Source organism: Lampetra planeri, unplaced genomic scaffold (genome assembly GCF_965212315.1).
Source record: "Lampetra planeri unplaced genomic scaffold, kcLamPlan1.2.h2 scaffold_271, whole genome shotgun sequence".
NCBI lineage: Eukaryota > Metazoa > Chordata > Hyperoartia > Petromyzontiformes > Petromyzontidae > Lampetra > Lampetra planeri.
In genome coordinates this window covers 44,707-65,165 of record NW_027615098.1, presented here as the reverse complement: position 1 = coordinate 65,165, position 20,459 = coordinate 44,707, and the positions used below count along the sequence as shown (strand labels likewise).

Sequence of the window (20,459 nt, the reverse complement as noted above, 5' to 3'; positions counted from 1 at the left end):
TCAATACCAGCTAACATCATCACACGCCGCAGTTCCAGCCATCGCATTAGGGGTGAGTTTAATTAAATGTTTGACCAAAAATAACGGGCTAATTTTTAAGTTGATAATTTTGTATGGCCCGCGAATGATGTTATACATATCCAAATGGCTCTTGGCAGATAAAAGGTTCCCCACCCCTGGTCTATGGGCAGTGTTAGTCTATGGGTAGTGTTAGTCTATGGACAGTGTTAGTCTATGGGCAGTGTTAGTCTATGGGCAGTGTTGAGTCTATTGGGCAGTGTTTAGTCTATGGGTAGTGTTAGTCTATGGGCAGTGTCAGTCTATGGGCAGTGTTAAGTCTATGGGCAGTGTTGAGTCTATGGGCAGTGTTGAGTCTATGGGCAGTGTTAGTCTATGGGCAGTGTTAAGTCTATGGGTAGTGTTAGTCTATGGGCAGTGTCAGTCTATGGGCAGTGTCAGTCTATGGGCAGTGTTGAGGTCTATGGGCAGTGTTGAGTCTATGGGCAGTGTTAGTCTATGGGCAGTGTTAAGTCTATGGGTAGTGTTAGTCTATGGGCAGTGTCAGTCTATGGGCAGTGTCAGTCTATGGGCAGTGTTGAGTCTATGGGCAGTGTTGAGTCTATGGGCAGTGTTAGTCTATGGGCAGTGTCAGTCTATGGGCAGTGTTGAGTCTATGGGTAGTGTTAGTCTATGGGCAGTGTTAGTCATCCACCCTCCAACCTCCGCCCTGCACCCTCCACCCTCTCCATCCATCACCCTGCATCCTGCATCATCCACCCTCCACACTCCATCCATCACCCTGCACCCTCCACCCAGCATCCTGCACCTTCTCCATCCATCACCCTCCACCCTGCACCCTCCACCCTCCACCTTCACCATCCTCCACCATACATCTTCCACCCCTCCACCCTGCACCCTCTCCATCCATCACCGTCCACCCCCCCTGACCCCGCCCTTCCTCCACCACCCCCCCACCCCCGCGCCTCGCCGGTCCGGATGCGCGCTTGACGCGGGGGAAGGGAGGGGAGGAAGAGGGGGGAGGGAGAGAAGGATGGAGGATGGAGAGAGGTGGGTGGTGGTGGTGGGGGGGTGAGGCAGTGAGAGAAGGGATGGAGGATGGAGAGAGGTGGGTGGTGGTGGTGGGGGGGTGAGGCAGTAAGGGACGCGATGGAGGTGGAGGAGGAGGAGTTGATGGAGTAGAGGGAGGGGTGAGGAGGGGTGAGCAGCAGCAGCGGTAGCAGTCTCGCCGAGACGTCCCCGAGTCTCCATGACTCCCGCTCGCGTGCCGGCGCGCGTGCCCCTCCTTGTCCACGTTCCTCTGGCGGGGCCGCGCGTCCAGGCGCGCGCACAGCTCCCGTCTAAGAATGCGCGGCTGCCGCTACTTCTGCTGCTGCTACTTCTGCTGCTGATGCTACTGCTGATGATGGCGATGATGGTGATGTCTCGTGGTGTGCGTCGCACGCGTTTTGGCTGCCCGCTGCTGCTGATGCTGCTGCTGCTACTTCTGCTGCTGATGCTACTGCTGCTAGCTGATGATGATTGGCGATGATGGTGATGTCTCGTGGTGTGCGTCGCACGCGTTTTGGCTGCCGTTGCTGCTGCTGATGCTGCTGCTGCTACTTCTGCTGCTGATGCTGCTGATGATGATGGCGATGATGGTGATGGCTCGTGGTGTGCGTCGCACGCGTTTTGGCTGCGCGCTGCTGCTGCCGCTGCTGCTGACGCTGCTCCTGCTGCGGCTGCCGGGCCTCGAGCGCGACCTCTCGCCGGGTCCCCTGGGCGCTCAGGGGGCCGCGGACCCCGTCGACGACCGGCGAGGAACGGGGGTCCGGATCCACGGCGGGGTGGCCGCGAGGGGGTCGCGGCGGGGTTCGGGCAGCACTCTGTCGGGGGTCTTGCGCGCGGCGCGGCGCGAGAGGCGAGCGGCGAACCCCGTGGTGCCGGACCCCTCTTTGGGGGTCGACCCCCCGCGGGGACCCCCTCTGGACCCCCGCGAGATCTTCTTGGCGGTGAAGACGACGCGTCGCTTTCACGAGGAGAGGCTGGCGCTGCTGCTGCGCACCTGGGTTTCGCGAGCGCGCGCACGAGGAGAGGCTGGCGCTGCTGCTGCGCACCTGGGTTTCGCGAGCGCGCGCGCAGGTGAGGAGCAAGCGCTCACCATGGCAACTCACCATGGCAACACTCACCATGGCAACGATCACCATGGCGACGCTCACCACGGCTCACTCACCATGGCAACACTCACCACGGCAACACTCACCACGGCAACACTCACCATGGCAACACTCACCTTTGCAACACTCACCATGGAAATACTCACCACGGCAGTACTCACCATGGCAACATTCACCACGGCAACACTCACCTTGGCAACACTCACCATGGAAATACTCACCACGGCAATACTCACCACGGCAACACTCACCTTGGCAACACTCACCATGGCAACACTCACCACGGCAACACTCACCACGGCTCACTCACCACGTCTCTATGCAGAGAGAGGGGGTCTCTGTGGCGAGAGAGACAGAAAGTTGGGGGTGTCTATGGAGAGAGAGAGAGAGTTTGTGTCTCAATGGAGAGTTGGGGTGTCTATGGAGAGAGAGAGAGATTTGGGGTCTCTATGGCAAGAGAAAGACTTTGGGTGTCTATGGAGAGAGATGTGGGGTGTCTATGGAGAGAGAGACTTGGGGTGTCTATGGAGAGTTGGGGTGTCTATGGCAAGAGAGAGACTTTGGGTGTCTGTGGAGAGAGAGAGAGACTTGGGTGTCTATGGAGAGTTGGGGTCTCTATGGCAACAGAGAGAGACTTGGGATCTCTATGGCAAGAGAGAGAGAGAGACTTGGGGTGTCTATGGAGAGTTGGGGTGTCTATGGCAAGAGAGAGACTTTGGGTGTCTGTGGAGAGAGAGAGAGACTTGGGGTGTCTATGGAGAGTTGGGGTCTCTATGGCAACAGAGAGAGACTTGGGATCTCTATGGCAAGCGAGAGAGAGAGTTGGGGTGTCTATGGAGAGAGAGAGAGTTGGGGTGTCTATGGAGAGAGAGAGATGTGGGGTGTCTATGGAGAGAGAGAGAGTTGGGGTGTCTATGGAGAGAGAGATTTGGGGTGTCTATGGCAAGAGAGAGAGAGATGTGGGGTGTCTATGGAGAGAGAGAGAGAGATGTGGGGTGTCTATGGCAAGAGAGAGAGAGAGACTTGGGGTCTCTATGGCAAGAGAGAGAGAGAGAGATGTGGGGTGTCTATGGAGAGAGAGAGAGATGTGGGGTGTCTATGGCAAGAGAGAGAGAGACACTTGGGGTCTCTATGGCAAGAGAGAGAGAGAGATGTGGGGTGTCTATGGCAAGAGAGAGAGAGACACTTGGGGTCTCTATGGCAAGAGAGAGAGACTTGGGGTGTCTATGGAGAGAGAGAGAGAGACTTGGGGTCTCTATGGCAAGAGAGAGAGAGAGATGTGGGGTGTCTATGGAGAGTTGGGGTCTCTGTTTTTAATTATCGCGCGTGCGAGGAGGCGCGTGCCAGGCAGCCGCATCTGACATCCATTAGCGACGGATTCCTGAGGCCGGGAACCCCTCTCAGAGAACCCCTCTCAGTACCCCCTCAGAGGACCCCCTCGCGAAACACAACCACAGAACCCCCTCGTAGACCCCCTCGTAGACCCCCTCGTAGACCCCCTCGTAGACCCCCTCACGAAACACAATCACAGACCCCCTCGTAGACCCCCTCAGACGACCCCCTCGCGAAACACAACCACAGAACCCTCTCGTAGACCCCCTCAGTACCCCCTCAAAGAACCCCCTCAACGATCCCTGCATAGACCCCTTACTCACAGAAACCCCTTAACAAGACCCCGTCACAGGACCCCCTCAGTGGACCCCACAATACCCTTCAAGGTTCCCCTCAGATCCCCTCAGACCCCTATAGGAAACCCTTCACAGAGAACCCCTTTGAGAGCCCCCATTACACTCGCACGTCCTTCACGACGTCTGGCCTGGAAGAGTAGACCAAGAACAGCTCTAGAGGGGTGGTGGAAGAGTAGACCAAGAACAGCTCTAGAGGGGTGGTGGAAGAGTAGACCAAGTACAGCTCTAGAGGGGTGGTGGAAGAGTAGACCAAGAACAGCTCTAGAGGGGTGGTGGAAGAGTAGACCAAGTACAGCTCTAGAGGGGTGGTGGAAGAGTAGACCAAGTACAGCTCTAGAGGGGTGGTGGAAGAGTAGACCAAGAACAGCTCTAGAGGGGTGGTGGAAGAGTAGACCAAGTACAGCTCTAGAGGGGTGGTGGAAGAGTAGACCAAGTACAGCTCTAGAGGGGTGGTGGAAGAGTAGACCAAGAACAGCTCTAGAGGGGTGGTGGAAGAGTAGACCAAGTACAGCTCTAGAGGGGTGGTGGAAGAGTAGACCAAGAACAGCTCTAGAGGGGTGGTGGAAGAGTAGACCAAGTACAGCTCTAGAGGGGTGGTGGAAGAGTAGACCAAGTACAGCTCTAGAGGGGTGGTGGAAGAGTAGACCAAGAACAGCTCTAGAGGGGTGGTGGAAGAGTAGACCAAGTACAGCTCTAGAGGGGTGGTGGAAGAGTAGACCAAGAACAGCTCTAGAGGGGTGGTGGAAGAGTAGACCAAGTACAGCTCTAGAGGGGTGGTGGAAGAGTAGACCAAGTACAGCTCTAGAGGGGTGGTGGAAGAGTAGACCAAGTACAGCTCTAGAGGGGTGGTGGAAGAGTAGACCAAGTACAGCTCTAGAGGGGTGGTGGAAGAGTAGACCAAGAACAGCTCTAGAGGGTGGTGGAAGAGTAGACCAAGTACAGCTCTAGAGGGGTGGTGGAAGAGTAGACCAAGTACAGCTCTAGAGGGTGGTGGAAGAGTAGACCAAGTACAGCTCTAGAGGGGTGGTGGAAGAGTAGACCAAGTACAGCTCTAGAGGGGTGGTGAAGAGTAGACCAAGAACAGCTCTAGAGGGGTGGTGGAAGAGTAGACCAAGTACAGCTCTAGAGGGGTGGTGGAAGAGTAGACCAAGAACAGCTCTAGAGGGGTGGTGGAAGAGTAGACCAAGTACAGCTCTAGAGGGGTGGTGGAAGAGTAGACCAAGTACAGCTCTAGAGGGGTGGTGGAAGAGTAGACCAAGTACAGCTCTAGAGGGGTGGTGGAAGAGTAGACCAAGTACAGCTCTAGAGGGGTGGTGGAAGAGTAGACCAAGAACAGCTCTAGAGGGGTGGTGGAAGAGTAGACCAAGTACAGCTCTAGAGGGGTGGTGGAAGAGTAGACCAAGAACAGCTCTAGAGGGGTGGTGGAAGAGTAGACCAAGTACAGCTCTAGAGGGGTGGTGGAAGAGTAGACCAAGTACAGCTCTAGAGGGGTGGTGGAAGAGTAGACCAAGTACAGCTCTAGAGGGGTGGTGGAAGAGTAGACCAAGAACAGCTCTAGAGGGGTGGTGGAAGAGTAGACCAAGTACAGCTCTAGAGGGGTGGTGGAAGAGTAGACCAAGAACAGCTCTAGAGGGGTGGTGGAAGAGTAGACCAAGAACAGCTCTAGAGGGGTGGTGGAAGAGTAGACCAAGTACAGCTCTAGAGGGGTGGTGGAAGAGTAGACCAAGAACAGCTCTAGAGGGGTGGTGGAAGAGTAGACCAAGTACAGCTCTAGAGGGGTGGTGGAAGAGTAGACCAAGTACAGCTCTAGAGGGGTGGTGGAAGAGTAGACCAAGTACAGCTCTAGAGGGGTGGTGGAAGAGTAGACCAAGTACAGCTCTAGAGGGGTGGTGGAAGAGTAGACCAAGAACAGCTCTAGAGGGGTGGTGGAAGAGTAGACCAAGTACAGCTCTAGAGGGGTGGTGGAAGAGTAGACAAGAACAGCTCTAGAGGGGTGGTGGAAGAGTAGACCAAGTACAGCTCTAGAGGGGTGGTGGAAGAGTAGACCAAGTACAGCTCTAGAGGGGTGGTGGAAGAGTAGACCAAGTACAGCTCTAGAGGGGTGGTGGAAGAGTAGACCAAGAACAGCTCTAGAGGGGTGGTGGAAGAGTAGACCAAGAACAGCTCTAGAGGGGTGGTGGAAGAGTAGAACCAGCGGCATCTACATCTATAGAACGTGAAGAACCTCTCTCTACGGGTATCTATGTGTCTCTATGGGTCTCTATGGGTCTCTGTGGGCCTCTATGTGTCTCTATGTGTCTCTACGGGTCTCTATGTGTCTCTATGTATATCTACGTATCTCTACGGGTCTCTACGTATCTCTATGTATCTCTACGGGTCTCTATGTGTCTCTATGGGTCTCTGCGGGCCTCCCCAGCACCCCCCGGTGGGCTCTTGTTGGGTGCAGCTCCTGGAGTGGCACTTCCGCGGACGTCCCCGTGGCGGTGACCTTCGCTATTGTCCCGCGGTCACCGCCGCCGCCGCTGCCGCCGCCGCCGCCGATCTTTTATGTTTTGTTTCTTTATCTGCGAGGCCGCGGCTGCTTCCTCCACTTCCTCGGCCGCACCCCTCCAACTCACTCACCCCACAGGCAAAGTTCCCCCGCGTAGCCTGCGGCTGACTGTTGGGGCAAGTGCCGTTAGCGAGCACCTATGAAGTCCGGCACGGCACACTCACACACATTCAGCAACCTACAACAATGCATTCACCCACTCACCCACCCACCCACTCACTCACCATCCACCCACCCACTCATTCACTCACCCACCCACTCACTCACCCACCCACTCACCCACTCACTCACTCACCCACTCACTCACCCACCCACTCACCCTCCCATTCACCCACCCACTCACTCACCTACCCAATCACCCACTCACTCACACACCCCCACCAACTCAACCACCCACTCACCCACCCACTCAACCACCCACCCACTAACTCAACCACCCACTCACTCACCCACTCACCCACCCACCCACTCACTCACTCACCCACCCACCCACCCACTCACCCACCTACTCACCCACTCACCCACCCACTCACCCACTGACTCACTCACCCACCCACTGACTCACTCACCTCACTGCAGGTCACCTCACTGGCTCGCTCTCTCGCACTCCTCCACTACGGAATAACCACCACCATCATCACCACCATCATCACCACCATCATCACCCCCCACCCACCATCATCACCCCCACCATCACCACCATCATCATCACCACCATCATCATCACCATCACCACCATCATCACCCCCCACCCACCCACCATCATCACCACCACCCACCATCACCACCATCATCACCCCCCACCCACCCACCATCATCACCACCACCCACCATCATCACCACCACCACCACCATCACCACCATCATCACCCCCCACCCACCCACCATCATCACCACCACCCACCATCATCACCACCACCACCACCATCACCACCATCATCACCCCCCACCCACCCACCATCATCACCACCACCCACCATCATCACCACCACCACCACCATCACCACCATCATCACCCCCCACCCACCCACCATCATCACCACCACCCACCATCATCACCACCACCACCACCATCACCACCATCATCACCCCCCACCCACCCACCATCATCACCACCACCCACCATCATCACCACCACCACCACCATCATCATCACCACCATCACCACCACCATCATCACCCCCCACCCACCATCACCACCACCACCATCATCACCACCATCACCACCACCATCATCACCACTCACCATCATCACCCCCCACCCACCATCATCACCACCACCATCATCACCACCATCATCACCACCACCACCACCACCATCATCACCCCCCACCCACCATCATCACCACCACCATCACCACCACCACCACCACCATCATCACCCCCCACCCACCATCATCATCACCACCATCACCACCACCCACCATCATCACCACCACCACCACCATCATCACCACCACCATCACCACCACCCACCATCATCACCACCACCACCACCATCATCACCACCATCACCACCACCCACCATCATCACCACCACCATCCACCACCACCACCATCATCATCACCACCACCCACCATCATCACCACCACCATCACCACCACCCACCATCACCACCACCCACCATCATCACCACCACCATCACCACCACCCACCATCATCACCACCACCACCACCATCATCACCACCACCATCACCACCACCCACCATCATCACACCACCATCACCACCACCCACCATCATCACCACCACCATCATCACCACCACCATCATCCACCACCATCACCACCACCCACCATCATCACCACCACCATCACCACCACCACCATCATCATCACCACCACCCACCATCATCACCACCACCATCACCACCACCACCATCATCATCACCACCACCCACCATCATCACCACCACCATCACCACCACCCACCATCATCACCACCACCATCACCACCACCACCATCATCATCACCACCACCCACCATCATCACCACCACCATCACCACCACCCACCATCATCACCACCACCACCACCATCATCACCACCACCATCACCACCACCCACCATCATCACCACCACCATCACCACCACCCACCATCATCACCACCACCATCATCACCACCACCATCATCACCACCACCATCACCACCACCCACCATCATCACCACCACCACCATCATCATCATCACCACCACCACCATCACCACCACCATCATCACCACCATCACCACCACCATCACCACCATCATAACCAACCAGGTTTTTTCTGTAAAAAACCTAAGAATGTGAATCATTGCAGTCACGAAAGCTTCAAATCTAGAACCCACCATCATCACCACCACCATCACCACCACCACCATCATCACCACCATTATTACCACCCACCATCATCACCCCCCCACCATCATCACCACCCACCACCACCACCATCATCATCATCTCTGCTCCCCGTGTCACTGACAACAGCGACAAGAACCTCGCTCTCCACGCAACACGCGACACTCCGACAGCGCTGCTTGTGGCTGGCCGCCTGGCGCCTCTGTGCCCCTGCCCCGCTCGAGTAGCGGATGTTTGCGATCGCAAAGTCGATCAATAACGAGGCACGCGGCGTTCTGTCCCCACGCAGACGCACATCTTCACGGACGAGGTGGATGAGAAGCTCCTGGCTGCAGCAGGTGAGAGAGGGGATCAATCATCCGCTGGGATTTGCGTGACGATGATCATGACGACGATGGTGGTGGTGATGTCTATGATGATGATGATGTACATGATGATGATGGTGGTGGTGATGTCTATGATGATGATGATGTCCATGATGATGATGGTGGTGGTGATGTCTATGATGATGATGTCCATGATGATGATGATGGTGGTGATGTCCATGGTGATGATGATGTTGGTGGTGATGTCCATGATGATGATGATGGTGGTGATGTCCATGGTGATGATGATGGTGGTGGTGATGTCTATGATGATGATGATGTCCATGATGATGATGATGGTGGTGGTGATGTCTATGATGATGATGTCCATGATGATGATGATGGTGGTGATGTCCATGGTGATGATGATGTTGGTGGTGATGTCCATGATGATCATGATGGTGGTGATGTCCATGATGACGATGATGGTGGTGATGTCCATGATGATGATGATGTCCATGATGATGATGATGTCCATGATGATGATGATGGTGGTGATGTCCATGATGATGATGATGGTGGTGATGTCCATGATGATGATGATGGTGGTGATGTCCATGATGATGATGATGGTGGTGATGTCCATGATGATGTCCATGATGATGATGATGTCCATGATAATGATGATGGTGGTGATGTCAATGATGATGGTGGTGATGTCCATGACGACGATGATGGTGGTGATGCCCATGATGATGATGGTGGTGATGCCCATGATGGTGGTGGTGATGTCCATGACGATAGTGGTGATGTCCATGATGATGATGGTGGTGGTGATGTCCATGACGATGATGATGGTGGTGATGTCCATGATGATAGTGGTGATGTCCAAGATGATGATGGTGGTGGTGATGTCCATGACGATGATGATGGTGGTGGTGATGATGGTGTTGATGACGATGATGTTGACGATGATGATGTTGACGATGATGGTGTTGACGATGATGATGTTGACGATGATGATGTTGACGATGATGGTGTTGACGACGATGATGTTGACGATGTCCCGCAGGTCCCCGGCTCATCGCCACCAACTGCTCCTCCATCCACAGTCGCCACGCACTCTCGTGCAAGATGGCGGTGGAGCTGGACACGTATCTCGTGTCGGGGAAGACGTGAGACCCCCCTCCCCCTCCTCCTCCCCTCCACCCCTCCCCCTCCTCCACCCCTCCTCCCCCTCCACCCCTCCCCCCCCCTCTACCCCTCCACCCCTCCTCCTCCACCCCTCCCCTTCCTCCACCCCTCCCCCTCCCCCACCCCTCCCCCTCCTCCACCCCTCCCCCACCCCCTCCCCCTCCTCCACCCCTCCCCCTCCACCCCTCCCCCTCCTCCACCCCTCCCCCTCCTCCACCCCTCCTCCTCCTCCACCCCTCCCCCTCCTCCACCCCTCCCGCTCCTCCACCCCTCCCCCTCCTCCACCCCTCACCCCCCCTCTACCCCTCCACCCCTCCTCCTCCACCCCTCCTCCTCCACCCCTCCCCCTCCTCCACCCCCTCCCCCCACCCCTCCCCCTCCTCCACCCCTCCCCCCTCCTCCACCCCCTCCCCCTCCTCCACCCCTCCCCCTCCTCCACCCCTCCCCCACCCCTCCCCCTCCTCCACCCCTCCCCCTCCACCCCTCCCCCTCCTCCACCCCTCCCCCACCCCTCCCGCTCCTCCACCCCCACCCCCCTCCTCGACCCCTCCCCCGGACCCCCCCTTACCCCTCTGTGTGCCCCCCCCCCCCTCTGCCGCCCCCCCTCCCTCCTCCAGCTGGTTCTGCCACGTGGACGACGACAACTACGTGAACGTGGGGGCCCTGGCGCGCGCGCTGGGGGCCTTCCCCAGCTCGCGCGAGGTGTACGTGGGCCGGCCCAGCCTGGACCACCCCATCCAGGCCGTGGAGCGCGTGGGCAACGTCTCGGTGCGGACACACGGCGCGGCCTCGCTAGCCTCACCCCCCAAGGCCACACCACCCACACCACCCCATCCGCCGCCACGCGTCGCTAAGACGGATGTTAATTGCCTCGCTTGGTTCACAGGAGGTCGTGGGTTCGATCCCGACCCCAATGCCTACTGCTGCTGTATATTCGGAGTTGACGTGTCTCTTTCTATCATCATCATGGTGGCTAGGAGATGTTAACTACCTCGCCTGGTATGCAGGAGGTCGTGGTTTCAATCCTAACCCCAACGCCTGCTGCTGTATATTCGGAGTCTGCGTGTCTCTCTCTCATCATCATCATCATCACGGTGGCTAGGAGATGTTAACTACCTCGCCTGGTTGGGGTGAACGCCTCCCCGGTGCTGCTGCTGCCCCCCCTACCCCCCACCCCAGCACCGCACCTCACTGACCCCTCACCTTCCACCATGACTCCCATAACCCCCCCCATGACCCCTCACCCGTGACCCCCTCACCCGTGACCCCTCACCTTTGACCCCACAGAGGCCCGTCACCTTCTGGTTCGCCACGGGCGGCGCCGGATTCTGCCTCAGCCGCCCGCTGGTGCTGCGCATGCGGCCCTGGGCCAGGTGAGCCTGGGGGTCAAGGGTCAGGGGGGTCAGGTATGGGGGGGGTCACGTGAGCATGGTCAGCTGTGTTCGGCCAGGGGTCAGGTGTGTTTGGTCAGATGTGAGGGGTCAGGTGTGAGGGGTCAAGTGGGGTCAGGTGTGTGTGGTCAGATGTGAGGGGTCAGGTGGGGTTAGGTGGGGTCAGGTGTGAGGGGTCAGATGTGAGGGGTCAGGTGTGAGGGGTCAGGTGTGAGGGGTCAGGTGGGGTTAGGTGGGGTCAGGTGTGAGGGGTCAGGTGTGAGGGGGTCAGGTGTGTGTGGTCAGGTGTGAGGGGTCAAGTGTGAGGGGTCAGATGTGAGGGGTCAGGTGGGGTTAGGTGGGGTCTGGTGTGAGGGGTCAGGTTTGAGGGGTCAGATGTGGACAGAGTGAACGTGTCGACGATTCTGATTGCGCCTCGTTGCCTCTGAAGCGACGGGGAGTTCGTCCGCACGAGCGAGCGGATCCGGCTGCCCGATGACGTCACCGTGGGGTACATCGTGGAGGCGCTGCTGGGAGGCAGCCTCACGGCATCACCACTCTTCCACTCGCACCTGGAGACCCTGCCCCTGCTACCTGCAGGGCGACTCACCCAGCAGGTGAACTCACCACTCACTCATTCATTCACTCACTCACTCACTCACCACTCACTCACTCACCACTCTTCCACTCGCACCTGGAGACCCTGCCCCTGCTACCTGCAGGGCGACTCACCCAGCAGGTGAACTCACCACTCACTCACCACTCACTCACTCATCACTCACTCACTCACTCATCATTCACCACTCACTCACCACTCTTCCACTCGCACCTGGAGACCCTGCCCCTGCTACCTGCAGGGCGACTCACCCAGCAGGTGAACTCACCACTCACTCATTCATTCACTCACTCACTCACCACTCACTCACTCACCACTCTTCCACTCGCACCTGGAGACCCTGCCCCTGCTACCTGCAGGGCGACTCACCCAGCAGGTGAACTCACCACTCACTCATTCATTCACTCACTCACTCACTCACCACTCTTCCACTCGCACCTGGAGACCCTGTCCCTGCTACCTGCAGGGCGACTCACCCAGCAGGTGAACTCACCACTCACTCACCACTCACTCACTCATTCACTCACTCACTCATTCACCACTCACTCACTCACCACTCTTCTACTCGCACCTGGAGACCCTCCCCCTGCTACCTGCAGGGCGACTCACCCAGCAGGTGGCCTCACCACTCACTCACTCACCACTCACTCAGTCACTCACCACTCACTCACCACTCACTCACTCACCGCTCACTCACCACTCACTCACTCACTCACCGCTCACTCACCACTCACTCACTCACCACTCACTCAGTCACTCACCACTCACTCACCACTCACTCACTCACCGCTCACTCACCACTCACTCACTCACCACTCACTCACCACTCACTCACCACTCACTCACCAATCGGCGTGACGTCCACACAGGCGACGCTGAGCTACGGGGTGCTGGACAGGAAGAGGAACGTCATCACCTTGCCGGGTCCCTTCCCGCTTCACGCGGACCCCTCCCGGTGAGACTCACACCGCATGCTCAGCATCACACGTGCGGCGTCACACACAGCACGACACACACAGCGTCACACACACAGCGTCACACACACAGCGTCACACGTGCGGCGTCACACACAGCACGACACACACAGCGTCACACACACGGCGTCACACACACGGCGTCACACACACGGCGTCACACACACGGCGTCACACACACGGCGTCACACACACGGCGTCACACACACGGCGTCACACACACGGCGTCACACACACGGCGTCACACACACGTGCGGCGTCACACGTGCGGCGTCACACACAGCACGACACACACAGCGTCACACACAGCGTCACACACAGCGTCACACACAGCGTCACACACAGCGTCACACACAGCGTCACACACAGCGTCACACACAGCGTCACACACAGCGTCACACACGTAACACTACACACACAGAATCACACACGGCATCACACCTACAGTATCACACACACAGCATCACACACACAGCATCACACACACAGCATCACACACACAGCATCACACACACAGCATCACACACACAGCATCACACACAGGACTACACACACAGCAGCACACACACAGCGTCACACACAGCATCACACACACAGCGTCACACACAGCGTCACACACACAGCGTCACAACAACAACAACAACCGCCATTCGCCACTAAGTGGCGGTGACGTCACCACGATGCTTGTGCCAGGCCATGTGCACCTTGAGGCCACGTGAAGTGTCGAACGCCCGCTGGCAGGAGGTCACGGGGCAGACCCAGCAGGTGCCACGGGTCGACTGACTGAGATGACCGAGATGACTGGCTGATGCACCACCTGTGCCCCCTACTGTGCCAACTTGCTGTGCTTTACCCGCCCGGCGCTCCGCTCGTTTTTGTGAGCGTCGCTCCTCCGCCCTCCGTTGTTGCTGGAGGGCGACTGCCTCCAACTGCCCAGTAGCGTCCTTCACGAGCCTCCTCTACAGAGGGCGATCTTGACACCCGCTGGTGCCAGTCATTGGCAAGTCCACTCAGCTCCACGTCCTCCTGTACCACATCACTCCATATCCTCTCCACACACACGCACAGCATCACGCACAGCTTGCAGGCCAAGGCACAGCGTCTCGCTTCGACAGCCGGCTCGCACAGCCCTCACAGCTGTCGTCTGGTCAGTCTCCAGATCCTCTCTCGAACCTGCGATGACCCCCCCCCTCTCACCCTCCCCTGCCCCCCCCCCTTCCCTCCACCAGGTTCCTGAGCCTGCACTGCCTGCTGTACCCCGACACCAGCTGGTGTCCACGGGGGACCCTGAGGTGACGACTGGGGGGGGGGGGGGCAAGGAGAGACACGTGGGGCCTTGAGAAGACACGTGGGGCCTTGAGGAGAGACACGTGGGGCCTTGAGGAGACACGTGGGACCTTGAGGAGACACGTGGGGCCTTGAAGAGAGACACGTGGGGCCTTGAGGGGACACGTTGGGCCTTGAAGAGAGACACGTGGGACCTTGAGGAGAGACACGTGGGACCTTGAGAGACACGTGGGACCTTCAGGAGAAACACGTGGGGCCTTGAAGAGAGACACGTGGGGCCTTGAGAGACACGTGGGACCTTGAGAGACACGTGGGGCCTTGAGGAGAGACACGTGGGACCTTGAGGAAACACGTGGGGGTTATCCAGAGACACGTGGGGCCCCCCAAGAAGAGACATGTGGGGGGGGGGGATCCCCCCCCCCCCCGACTCCGGCGGGTGTGCGAGTGTAAATACGAGACCGGAGGCGCTTATTTATTGGATGCACTTTGTTGTCGTGTGAATTCTCGCCGGCCCGGGGGAGATGAATGAATTGTGGCACTTTGTGAGCCTGCCGCTCCACCGTGGCCTGTCCCACTTTGTGAGCCTGCCGCTCCACCGTGGCCTGTCCCACTTTGTGAGCCTGCCGCTCCACCGTGGCCTGTCCCACTTTGTGAGCCTGCCGCTCCACCGTGGCCTGTCCCACTTTGTGAGCCTGCCGCTCCACCGTGGCCTGTCCCACTTTGTGAGCCTGCCGCTCCATCGTGGCCTGTCCCACTTTGTGAGCCTGCCGCTCCACCGTGGCCTGTCCCACTTTGTGAGCCTGCCGCTCCACCGTGGCCTGTCCCACTTTGTGAGCCTGCCGCTCCACCGTGGCCTGTCCCACTTTGTGAGCCTGCCGCTCCACCGTGGCCTGTCCCACTTTGTGAGCCTGCCGCTCCACCGTGGCCTGTCCCACCGCCGCCACTGCCGCCGTAGTTTCCACGAGCGTCGTTTGTGAGGCCCCCGGGGGCCTCCATCCGGTCTGGTGACCCGGCCCAGGGAAGAAAAGTGACAAGCCCCCTCATTCACTCATTCATTCACTCACTCACCCACTCATTCACTCACTCATCCACTCACTCACTCACTCACCCACTCATTCACCCACTCATTGATCCACTCACACAGCCACTCATTCACCCACTCATTCATTCACTCACTTACTTACTCATCCACTAACTCATTCACCCACTCACTTATTCACTCATTCATTCACTCACTCACCCACTCATTCACTCACTCATCCACTCACTCACTCATTCACTCACTCATCCACTCACCCACTCATTCACCCACTCATTGATCCACTCACACAGCCACTCATTTACCCACTCATTCATTCACTCACTTATTCATCCACTAACTCATTCACCCACTCATTCATCCACTCACTCATTCATTCACTCACTCGCCCACTCATTGCGCATGCCTAATGTACGTTGGCTCATTGATCCTCCCCTCCCTCCCCCAACTTTACGCAAGAGTGCAGAAGCGTGGTCACCACATCTACGCCTCTGTATAAGGAACGAAACAGGTGGACTTCTCCACGAATCTGGCTGTCGCCTGATGAAGCTGGTTGTAATTACTGGCGAAACGTCGTACTCAAGATTGTAAATGTTGTGGCTTGGCTCTCCAACACACCGGTGTGCTGTGCCAGTGACGAATTGGCCACGTTCTTTTTACGTGACAACCCTTACTAGTTGGCTGTGTCGGGTGGTGGAGGGTTTTAACGACACAACATTTATATATTTACGCGATCTAACCCAAAAAAAAACGATATTATGGATTATTATTATTAATTACAATTTTTCCCATACACTTAATTCTCCAAAAATGTCCGGGTGCGAGAAATAAAAAAATAAAAAATAAGTTCCGTTTAAGCGGTCGTAAGACGAACAGGCTTTGTCCGGAGTAAGTGGAGCGTGGGGAAAAGATGAAGAAAAAAACGCAGCACCTCCTCCCGCAGACGAGAGGTGGGACTTGACGGGACCCTCCGTAGTAGTTCTGCGAGATCCGCTTGCGTGTGCCGGGGGCCGTTCCGCGACGGGCAAGCGATCAACGGAAGTGAATCTCGTTGAGTTGAACGCCTTTTGGCGTCATCTTTTCCAACACCATGTGAGACTAGGCTCTAAGAAAAGCTGTCTCGGGTGTGGACTAATCAACTTCAAGGACAGTGCATACATTATCAGCGTTGTGTTTTTTGTTTGCATTACGACCGCAGGTATTGTGGTCAATGCAAACATGACTCCTTGTAAAAAAGGTGTCAGTTTTGTTGCCAGATAAAAGTGTAAAACACAAAACAATTATCATTATTTGCTACTGGCAAATGAGGTTCCAATGATGTAAATTCGTACCCCGAGCTCTCATACTCTGATGGTGCATTGCCTTTGAGTTGTGCGCCTTTTGGCGTCATCTGGTCCAACACCAATGGAGACTGGGCTCTAAGAAAAGCTGTCTCGGGTGTGGACCACTCAACTTCAAGGACAGTGCATATATCATTATCATCATCAGAGTTGTTTCTTTTTGTTTGCATTCTGACTGCTTGTGTTGTGGTTATTGCACACGAGGGGGTGGGTGGCAGAAACCACGCCCGGCCGCCTTTGTCTCCCTAGTGGCAATGTTTACACACCGCACCGGGTACTCATCTGAGGTTGAGTCGACCTAGGGGAGGCCCGGAACCGGTTCAGATAATCGTCACCGGTGTAGGCCGTGAGCGGGAATCGAACTCGGGTCGCTGGGTTCGTAGCGCTAACTGCTGCACCACCGCTCCGCCGCTATTGCGAGTGACGTGGTGGTGGTGATGGTGATGGTGGCAGTGGTGATGGTGGTGACGGTGGTGACGGTGGTGATGGTGATGATGGTGGTGATGATGGTGGTGATAATGGTGATAATGGCGGTGATGGTGACGGCGGTGATGGTGATGATGGTGGTGGTGATGGTACTCTCATTACGGTTATTCCACCCAGGGTGTTAATCAGGCGGAGACTGGCGGTGGAAACTGATTTATTCGGCAGTCACGGTGACACCAACACGGTGACACCGTGTATACGTGTGTATACGTGAGTGCGCGTGTGTATACGTGTGTGTATACGTGTGTATACGTGTGTATACCTGTGCGCGTGTGTATACGCGAGTGTGCGTGTGTATACGTGAGTGCGCGTGTGTATACGCGAGTGTGCGTGTGTATACGTGTGCGAGTGTGTATACGTGAGTGCGCGTGTGTATACGTGTGTATACGTGCGAGTGTGTATACGTGTGCGAGTGTGTATACGCGAGTGTGCGTGTGTATACGTGTGCGAGTGTGTATACGTGAGTGCACGTGTGTATACGTGTGTATACGTGTGTATACGTGTGCGTGAGTATATACGTGAGTGCGCGTGTGTATACGTGTGTATACGTGTGTATACGTGTGCGAGTGTGTATACGTGAGTGCGCGTGTGTATACGTGTGTATACGTGTGTATACGCGAGTGTGCGTGTGTATACGTGAGTGCGTGTGTGTATACGTGTGTATACGTGTGTATACGTGTGTATACGTGTGTATACGTGAGTGTGCGTGTGTATACGCGAGTGTGCGTGTGTATACGTGTGCGCGTGTGTATACGTGAGTGTATACGTGAGTGCGCGTGTGTATACGTGAGTGTGCGAGTGTGCGTGTGTAGCGAGTTCTTATGGAGACGTCGTCGTAGAGGCAACACGGGTTGTCTGTTATCAACAATAACTCCCTGAACAATCCCTCCCTAGGGAGGTACAACATCCAGGCTTGTCAGTGACTTCTACTCTGCCCACTTAACCCTCAGCCCTCCGGCTCGCAGTGCCCTGGGGGAGGCTATCTGACCCGACCCAGCCAAGGTACGGGTCTCGACCACTGGTCCCAGAAGGACGTCAGGCTCGAGGTTCCAGGGTCCTAGTCTAGGTGGTCTTCAGTCTTCGTAGCAACTACCTCTAGCTGTACCCAGGGCACCCCCTTTTATACACCTCCAGAGGACCCTCCGCCCCTGGTACCGCCCCCTTTCTGGAACCTTCCAGAAGATCCTGGAAGGCCCCCTCCCAGCCCCCCCCCCCCCACCTGGGGTAGAGGAGGGAAACCCGCCTCTCTTGGGTCTGGCTCAGAGGTCGCAACCGGGTACCCGATACCCGTACCCTACCCGATACCCGGCTACCCGTACCAGGCCGGGTACGGGTACGGGTACCCGTTTGCGACCCTGGTGCGGCCGGGTACGGGTAAGGAATAAAAACCCGTTTGCGACCTCTGGTCTGGTTCCCTCATTCACCTTTGTACTCGCTGGCACACCCTGCCGACCTCTGGCTGCAACTGCAGGTCAGTGGATACAGGCGGCATGCGCATACGCGATCCGACGCTACACGCGTATACACGTGTGCGCGTGCCCTTGAAGCCCCACCAGAAGAAAGCACCAGCCTGGGTATTTTAGGAGGGGCGGTGCGTCCGTACCTGGGCAGCTTGCTTGTTGACCGGCTTCGGTTTAGCAACGGGGAGGTCTCACTCCGGTTCGGTCGAGCGGCGTTACTTGTTTTTTTCTTCATCGGCTGCGTAACGCCGCCGTGTGGAAGCTACCTGGCTCTGTTTCCCCGCACGAAGCTCCGCGTCTTCTTCGGCCACGGTCATTCCCACGCTCGTAAAACGTGGAGCCCATTGAAATGAAGACCTGCCTACGATCTGTCCTGGGCTTCACCGTGAGGCTGGATTGTCCGAGGCGCTCGCATATCCCGACAAGATCTGGACGCAGTCCCCCACCATCGGAGATCTCCTCCGGCAGCGGCAGGCAAGGCTGGGGGCTGGGGGGGGGGTAACAATAATTTCAGGCCGTAACTTTGTAACTTATTTCTTAGTTAGAATATTAGTGGATCGGTGGCAAGCAAAGCTGAAGTTTCTTATTTTTACGTAATTTTTTTGGCAGAAAGTTCCTTAACCCATAAAAATATATATATATTCTGTAAATACGCAGAGTTTTTTGATGGAACTGACAAGATAAATTTAAATTAAAAATCGCATAGCTTCGAAATATTAAGTCAAAACGCTTAAAATTCTCAGCCGTCATCAGCGGTAAGTGGCATTTTGGGAAGTCTTTGACAAGTGACACGTTAAATTCTTGTAGCCGCCTTCAAAAGATAAGAGAGTGGGGCAATTCTCAGAAATTAAAAAGCTTCACTTCGACTTAATTGATCACCCGAGTTGGTACGAAAAGGGTACGAATAAAAATACCATACCTGATGTAAAAAATATCGTGAAATAAGAACCAAAAAATCCCACACCGTACCGTCATTTCAGACCGCACCGTATACGGCCACCGTTGCCGACAGGTGAGGCCGTGTTGGCAGGGTCATGTAGCCCGTATGCCCAGCCACAGCATGCCCTGGCAGCTTCTGTTTGGCTAGGTAGAGGGGGTGCTAAACGGGCACGACACGGGCTGGCGAAGAGATGGAGTGATGTGGTACAGGAGGATGTGGAGCTGAGTGGACTTGCCGATGACCGGTACCAGCGGTGTCAAGATCGGCCTCTGTGGAGGAGGCTCGTGAAGGACGCTGCTACTGGGCAGTTGAAGGCAGTCGCCCTCCAACAACAACAGAGGGCAGAGGAGCGACGCTCACAACAACGAGCGGAGCGCCGGGCGGCTAAAACGCAGCAAGTTGGCACAGCAGATACACAGCTGGTGCATCTGCCCATCATCTCCATCAACCCATAGCACCTGGGTCTGTCAAGTGACCTCCTGCCAGCACCAAGAGCCTTCGACACTTCACGTGGCCTCGATGTGCACCCAGCCTGGCACAAACGTTGTGACGACAACGCTGCCACTAAGTGGCGAACGGTGGCTGTGTGAGTGGTGTACCATGTGCGCGTGTATACACAAGTGTGTGCGCACACAAGTTTGCTAATAGAAATTAAACTCTCCGTGTGGTGCCAGCCGCAACGAGCACACAGCGAG

General features: G+C 56.5%; 1 protein-coding gene across 1 annotated transcript; it reads left to right on the top strand.

The window, feature by feature from the left end:
• The first annotated feature begins 1,546 nt into the window (after positions 1-1,546).
• On the top strand, positions 1,547-14,525 carry LOC144740683 (beta-1,3-N-acetylglucosaminyltransferase manic fringe-like). Its single transcript, XM_078623487.1, is given in 10 exon segments — positions 1,547-2,081; positions 2,083-2,139; positions 9,043-9,091; positions 10,131-10,233; positions 10,870-11,020; positions 11,540-11,625; positions 12,074-12,362; positions 12,738-12,854; positions 13,108-13,193; positions 14,442-14,525. Coding segments are annotated over 10 exon segments (1,431 nt in total). The 5' UTR covers positions 1,547-1,655; the 3' UTR covers positions 14,509-14,525.
• The last annotated feature ends 5,934 nt before the right edge of the window (positions 14,526-20,459 follow it).